At 36.1% G+C, this 8438-nt stretch overlaps 1 protein-coding gene across 1 annotated transcript; it reads right to left on the reverse strand.

Moving 5' to 3' along the window:
• Positions 1-5152: 5152 nt before the first annotated feature.
• Positions 5153-6082, reverse strand: LOC132584331 (olfactory receptor 10A7-like). Its single transcript, XM_060256194.1, has one exon. It carries the CDS (start codon positions 6080-6082, stop codon positions 5153-5155), a length of 930 nt encoding a protein of 309 aa, XP_060112177.1.
• Between the last annotated feature and the right edge of the window lie 2356 nt (positions 6083-8438).

An 8438-nucleotide genomic window follows, 5' to 3' on the forward strand; every position in this document is an offset into this window, starting at 1 on the left:
TGGTAGTAACAGATAAAAGAATTACTGTGGTGGAAAGCAGCCAAAAGGTAGCAGATAACCAAATTATAAAATTGGAAATGGATAAAGCAGAATATGTTTTAAGACTATTAAACATTCCAGAAGCTAAGCATGAAGACTTACTATCATTAATAACAGAAGCACTGGCGCACATCTTGGACAATGAGGCAGTTGAAGTGGAAAGAGAGATCCACTACGTACACAGAGTAAACACTCAATATGCAAAGAAACATGCATTACCTAGAGAAGTTCATTTGAAATTCCTTAGAAGACAGGTGAAGGAAGAGGTATGAAGGAAAATAAGAGAAAAACCGATTAAAATTAAATAGCAAGATATTAAAGTTATGAAAGAAATTCCCTGGCAAGTCAGAAAGAGAAGGAGTGACTATAAGGACTTAGCAACATTTTTACAGGAGAAAGCAATTCCATTTAGATGGTTATTCTCTGAAGGGCTCCTTTTTACATTTGAGACAGTGAGATACAAAATAGACTCACTATTAAAACTTAAAGACTTTTTAGACAAGCAAGCCAAAAATTGGGGAAAAAAACAAAAGAAAGAAAGGAATAATTTGAGAAGTTCCTCTGAAAGGTCAAGTGACCTTGAACAAGAACCAGAAATAGACCAGGAAGGGAGAACAGGAATATAGACAAGACTCGAGAAAAAGGGAAAAAAATCTATAATTTCCAAGCAGAAGCTAAATAACAAAAAAAAAAAAATGGCAACCCAAATGAAAATAATCTTGATAAATATAAATGGCCTTAACTCCCCACAAAAGAAGAAGAAAATATACCATCAACTTAAGAGATGAATGTTGACAATATGCCTTCAGGAGATGAAAGTAAGAGCAAAAGATTGCGCCTTTTTGGAAAATAAAAAACTGTAATTTGTATACAGCTTCACTTATAGATAAAAAAGAGGCTTGGCAACTTTTGTTAAAGGGAAATTTAATTCCAAAATGATTTTTTAAATCTGAAGATGTGAGAATTCTAATCGTGGAGATAGAAAGACTAGATTAGAAATTATTATTAGTTAACATCTATGCTCCAAATGAGAACCAGGAACCATTCTTGCATCAAATTGCATCAAATTCTATCTGAATATGATAATGAAAATATATGTATTGTGGGAGATTACAATGCGGTGTTTGATAAAGGAGAAGATAGAAAGACATCAAGCACAAAAAGTAAAACAGGCCAAGTATTGCCAAGAAGCTTTTCCAAATGGTGGAAGAATACAAATTAGTGGATGCCTGGAGAACATGAAACCCAAATATAAAGGATTTTACATTTTTTTCGCATAGACATAACTCCTGGCCACAGCTGGATATGTGTTGGATGACTCTTGGAATGATACAACACCTAGAAGAGATAGAAATTCTACCAAGGACTTTTGCGGACTATAGCCCACTGCTGATAACTATAAAAGATCTACAAAGGAAATGTAATTGGAAGCTTAACACACATATTTTGAGAAATAAAAACTTTGTCCACTAGACTAAAAAAGAACTTTAATCTTATTTTGACATCAACAAATGGTGAAACCTCTTATAAGGTTATCTGGGATGCTAGTAAAGCCTTATTTGAAAATACAAACAAACCTGGTAGCTGGATGTCTTACAGAATCAGAAAGGAGTAAGAAAAAAAATCGATAACGTCATTAAGAGATAATAAGGGCGTAGAGAAATTTCATCTTCAAGATATCAAAGAAATTGCAAGAAAGTTTTATACTGAGTTATATCAAAGAACTGAAGTCAAAACTTCTCAACAATGTCAGTATTTAGATAAACAAAACCTGCCACAAATCAATGATGAACTTTCGAAAAACTTGAATAGTTCTATCACAATGCAAGAAATTACACAAGCTTGGGAAAAACAAAAGAAAGGTAAATCATCGGGTCCTGAAGACTTACCGATTGAGTATTACTTTGCATTTGAGGACTGTCTCTTGCTGCCCTATAAGAAGTTAATAGACTTTATTTGGTGTGACGGAGAAATACCAGAATCATGGAGACAAGCTAACATCTCATTAATACACAAAGAAGAAAAAGATCCTAAAGAAATTATGAACTATAGGCCAATATCCTTATTAAATGTCGATTATAAAATCTTTGCGACCATATTGGCAAACAGATTGAAAAAAGTGTTAAACACCAAGACCAGTCGCGATTTCTCCCCAAAAGACAGCTCCGAAACTGTGAGAGTGATATTTGACACCCTTGAATATTATGAAGCTAATCCGGATAAAGAACTTGCATTAATCTTTCTCGACGTGGAGAAGGCATTAGATAAAATGAACTGGAACTTCCTAACAACAACTCAAGATAATGAATTTCAGTGAACACTTTATTTCTATGATCCAAACTATATATAACAAACAAGAAGCAAAAATTTCAGTGAATGGAGATCTAACAAAATTGAGCTTTGGAAAGGAGCCAAACAAGGATGCCCTCTATCACCCCTGTTGTATATACTAACACTAGAGGTCCTCAACATAGCCATCTGAAACAATGTGGAAATTAAAGGGTTAAAAGGGTTAAAAACCAAACAAGAAGAATTTAAATTACAGTCCTTCGCAGATGATATGGTCTTCATTTTGGAAAACCCAGAAGACTCAATTGAGATACTATTGAAAGAACTAGAAGAATCTGGAACAATGGCTGGTTTAAAAGTTAACAGGCAAAAGACAAAAATTGTGACTAAAAATATATCTATTCAAAAAGGGAGAGGTTAAGAAGAAAAAACAGGTTTTCAGATAGAGAAGAAAATAAAATATTTGGGCATACAAATTACAAATAGATGTAGTTCCCTGTTTGATGATAATTACCTCAGAACTCTCTAAGATACTGAAAAGCAATTGTTGAGTTGGGGAAAATTACATTATTTCTTAGGATTTCTTACGACTTATTGAGATTGTTTGAAATAAAAAATAATAATTTTGGTAAAATCATCATCTAGGGCTATTCTCCCTAGAAAGTCCTAAGACATCCTTTTTTTCAAAACCTGAATAAAAGCATGTCAAAATTTATCTAAGCAGGAAAAAATACCCAAATTAAATGGAAAATAATGCAAGATACAAGAGACAGAGGGGAGTTGGCATTGCTGGACTGGCAACTATATCATAGAGCGAGTACTCTGGTATGGATACGGGATTGGATTGCCTTGGATAATAAAAGGTTATTAGCCATTGAAGGTCATGATTTAAGACTAGGATGGCATGCTTTTATATGGTACAACATTCAGGCCATAAATATTTTAATAATCATATAATCAGGAAATCTTTACAAATTAGAAGAGGAGACAGTCAAAGAGACAATGATTAAGTGGTCGCAAAATCTAGAGGTTGAAATAAACATTGACCAATGGTCCCAAATGTGGAAAATAAGTTATAAAATGACAAAATCAGTAACTCTTAAGGAAAATTTGGTAAAGATGTTTCTTTCACCATTCGTATTTAACACCCAGTAGATTATCAAAAATCTATCCTAAAACCTCAAACTTGTGTTGGAAGTATAAAGAGAAACCAGGTAAGTTTTTTCACGTATGGTGGCTATGTAAAAGGGCTAATAATTATTGGGGGAAGTTACATGAATGGTTACAGAAAGTGCTGAAAAAATTATACCTTTTACGCCGCAGATTTTTTTCCTTAGTATGATGCAACAAGAAATTGAGAAAGAAGACAGACATATGGTAGTACGTTCTGTAATGACAGCCAGAATTCTCTATGCTGCTCATTGGAAACAGATGCATGTACCTACAAAGGAAGAGCTCATAGGAAAAAATTTAGAAATTGCAGAACTAGAGGTTCTGACCGATATGGTAAACGGTAAATCTAAGGAAGAGGCGTTAGCTAAATGGAAGAAATTTTATGATTTATGAAACTCTGGGCCATCAGTATGATCCCCATGTTATTCTAACAATAACCCTGTAAAGTACTTTAGAGTGAGGCAGTGACTAGTGCAAGGTCAACTGAGAGCCAGCTTGGTGTAGTGGTTAAGTGTGTGTAATCTGGGAGAACTGGGTTTGAATCCCCACCCTTCCACGGGCACCTTGGGCCAGCCACAGTTCTTGCAGAGCTGTTCTCTCAAGAGTAGTTCTCTGAGACCTCTCTCAGCTCCCATTTGCCTCTCAGGGTGTCTGTTGTGGGGAGAGGAAGGGAAAGAGATTATAAACTGCGCTGACACTCCAAGGGAAGGAAAGAAAAGGTCCCCTGTGCAAGTACCAGTCATTTCTGACTCTGGGGTGATGTTGCTTTCACAACGTTTTCATGGCAGACTTTTTTACAGGGTGGTTTGCCATTGACTTCCTCAGTCATCTACACTTTCCCCCCAGCAAGCTGGGTACTCATTTTACTGACTTGGAAGGATGGAAGGCTGAGTCAACCTGGAGCCAGCTACCTGAAAACCCAGCTTCCGCCAGAGATCGAACTCAGGTCGTGAACAGAGCTAAGGACTGCAGTACTGAAGCTTTATCGCTCTGCGTCATGGGGCTCTTATCCAAGGGAAGGGCTGAGTACATATAATCCTACTCCTCCTCTTCCTTCTTCTTCCTCCACTGAGTTTCCTGGCAGGTTTGAACACACACTTCCCCAACTAGTAGCTTGGCACTACTAGTCCTATACCACACTGATCCTACCTTTTAGATGGCCAACTATCAATCAATATCTCAGTAGGACACCTTCGCTAAACAGCCATTTCCTGGATTGAAAATATAGCCTCACATCCACTTTATTCCACCAGGAGGGTCAGGATTAGATTAATCATTGGGCAACAAAAGGGTACAAATTAAAAACTTTTTTTTTTTTGCCCAACTGTGACTTTTTGTGATAACACCATTTTCCCAAGCATGTCCTCTCAGTGTTAGTGAAGAACAAGAGGTTGGACCCAGCCAGTTTTTTTTTCACTTAGTTTGGTGGTCCAAGAGGACTACATCCTCCTTTTTTATCCACATTAACACTGGTTGGATCCAACTAATGGATTATTCTATGCTGGATGTCTTTCCTTGTGAGATGAGACTTGAAAGTATGGGCGGGGGGGAAAGCTAAAGTAATCTAACCTCTACTTCCTTCAAAAATAATATTTTCAGAAGCTTAAGAGAAAATATTATTCTATGGCCAAACATCCCATCTTTAGCATGGTCAAAGTTTTCTATGAAACAGTTTCTTCATGCAGTTCTTCACGTCTCTGTTTCTCAAGGTATATACAAGCGGGTTAAACATTGGGACTAAAATGGCATAGAACAAAGAAAGCCATTTGTTGATATCTTTTGTCTCTTTCGATCTGGGAGTCAGATGGGCAATAATTGCTGAGCCATAGAATAAAGATACCATGATGATGTGTGAGGAGCAAGTAGCAAACATTTTCTTCTGACCTTCTACTGAAGGCATCTTCAGAATGGTGGAGATGATCTTTATGTAAGACGCAACAATAAGGAAAAATGGGAGGATTAGGATAACTATGGAAGCTGCAAACAAATAAACTTCATTCACAAAAATGTCAGCGCAAGCCAACTCCAGCACTGGACTCAAATCACAGAAGAAATGGTCAATTTCACGAGAGCCACAAAAAGGCAGTGTAAACAGCAGGTATGTTTGCCCCATGTGCACAAGCATGCTAAGAGTCAATGGCCCAGTAACAAGTCTTAAACAGACCTTCCTGCTCATTATAAGTTTATAATGTAAGGGGTGACATATGGCCACATATCGATCATAGGCCATTGCAGCCAGAAGGAAGCACTCTGTGCTTGCTAGTACATACATAGCATACATTTGGACAGCACAGCCAACAAAGGAGATGTTCTTGTTTTCTGCCAGAAAGTTAACCAGCATCTTTGGGAGGGTGATTGAGGTGTAGAAGATCTCCAGAAAGGATAGCTTCCTCAGAAAGAAATACATTGGGCTATCTAGAGCAGCATCAGTCAAGGTAACATAAATTGTAAGTCCATTTCCTAATATGATGCCCACATAGATGAAAAGGAACACCATAAAGAGCAGAACCTGTAGAACAGGAAATTCAGAATATCCAAGGAGAATGAAGTCAGATAGTGCTGTGTGATTCTCTTTTATCATTGTTGGTGGTATCTGCTTGCTCTAGAATAAAAACAACATGAAACACACATTAATCACCCCAAACAAAATAGTTATACATTTCACACAATCGGAATTTCAATTCTTTGTTACATAGTTAAGTGTCTAAATTCAATTGCTGCCTTTTACAAACATATACTACATATATGCTGTCTGGGTTGTCTCCTGCTAGTTTTTCTACTGATTAGAGAGGAAGATCAAGCTGGTTTGAAGACTGCTTTGCACATAATTTAGCAAAAGCAATCTGACTTTCTGCAACCTGACATGGATGGCCCAGGATTTCCTTTACCTCAAACAAGATTAGACATAGCTGCTCAAAGTCTGTAGTCTTAAATTCACTTTCCTGGGAGTAAACCCCATCAAATAATATAGACCTTTTGAGTAGACTTGCTTTGTATTGATCTCCCCCTCTCTTTTTAAAAGATAGGCTCAGAGTTCTTAATTTGCACTGTATGGTATGTACATGAAAGAGATTTAAATTTGCACTGTATGTGTGTACATGAAAGAGATTTATACTAGGATCTTCAGTATTCAAAATGCTGCTCTTATGAACAAACAGGTCATTGCATCTTTGATAAAATAACTGTCTGGCTAAACTTAGTTTTTATGAAATACCACAGAAACACAGGAAAGTAGTTAAGGAAGACAACTCACTTCCAGTGCTTTATTTGGGAATTAGTCATGACTAAGTTTTATGAGGACTGGGGCTGAAAATCACAGGGAAACCATGACCTTCTTATTTATCATGTTTCAATACTTCAGTAAAACTGTAACCACCCTACCAGTGTATTTCAGAAGTGCTCCCATTTATAAGGCCTTAATGTTCCTCTATAGCAGTGGATATTTCTGCCTTTTACTAATAGAAGAGGTATATGTTCCATGAAAGTTTTATTTAATACCTTTATAGAACCTTTAGATCAAACTGTTTGCCATGTAAACACTATGACAGCAAATTGAGAAATTATCTTTTAACCAGTAGACATTCTAACCAATGAGGCAATGAGATGCTAAGTATAGTTCGTAAGACTGAGAAAATTATAGAAGAATATATTTGCCAGTGAGTAAATACAAATCTTTTAATCAATTAAAAATAAATATTATATCTACGGTTAAATATTCCACCAAGTATATGCATCAGTTATTTACTACAGAGCATAACATAGAATATCCAGGTTTCCAGGAGCTTCCCCATGTACAAACTGACCAGTTTCAGATCTGCTGAACTTCAGTAATGTTAAGCATACCCTGGGACTAGATTCGACTTGCAATCTTGGCCGAAGGAACTGATTTTAACGGTTCATGCCTGTGTGGATTCAAAAATTTATAGTTCTACATTGGTGAGTGGTCTAATATTATTTATCTTGCATTCTATTTGTATGGAAGAAAGGTATGCTTATAAATATTTAATTTTAATATATATGTGAGGATATATTGGGCCACTGGAGATTTTGATAACTGTCCAGTTTGCTAAAATTCTTACCCATATTTCTGGTATCTGTTAACACTGCAGATTCAGTGCACAGAAAAAAAAATATGGTTGGCCATTATCATTCCTATCTTCACATCATCCACAAGCATGGAAGATCCCAAACAGACTTGTGCTTTCTTAGCAAAGCACTTGCAATACATCATGTATTCTTGATGCATTATATGAGAATTGGTATACTTCAAAAGATGAACAATTCAGAAAATAGCATTTTTTTTTACCTCTACTGTTTCATGGGTCTCCAATTATATGTTCATGTAAACTGGACAGCAGTGGGTCTTTTCTTGTTTCTTGTTTCTCCCGTGCTCTTGATACTTAAGTAGAAAGATTTGTGTACCATTAACAGCTTAGTGTGATTAAATACTTCTTGGGAGGGATTCCACTGATTTTTGCTGTTGTTCAGGATGTCAAAATGAATAGTGTTCTATGGTCTGTAGGGAAAACCTCCTCATTAAAAAGAACACACACACACACCTCCCGGATATATTTGAATCTGAGAAAACAAGAATGTTATATCAAATTGAGTGCTTTCTGTGACAATTGGTTGATTAATACCCACAAGAATATTTTGCTAGACCAAATAAATTGTGAATAAATTCACAAGGGACACATAACTCCACAATGATTTTAATTTGGAATACCATGGGACAGTTTTGCTCTAATACTATAAAACATTTTTTAAATATATATAATATTGTCCTGTGGCATACTGGAACAATATCCTGGTAAGAGAATTATCCCTGATACATTTGATTCTGAGAAACCTGGATCTGGATCCCAGGAAACAAAGGTTTTATCTAGGATGTAATACATTCCCTGAGATTTTTTTAGTTAATACACAAAAAAACATAT

This window comes from Heteronotia binoei, chromosome 15 (assembly GCF_032191835.1).
Source record: "Heteronotia binoei isolate CCM8104 ecotype False Entrance Well chromosome 15, APGP_CSIRO_Hbin_v1, whole genome shotgun sequence".
NCBI lineage: Eukaryota > Metazoa > Chordata > Lepidosauria > Squamata > Gekkonidae > Heteronotia > Heteronotia binoei.

Bases quoted from the DNA above. Each gene is read 5' to 3' on its own strand.
- LOC132584331 (XM_060256194.1), bottom strand. From the start codon at position 6,082: ATGATAAAAGAGAATCACACAGCACTATCTGACTTCATTCTCCTTGGA.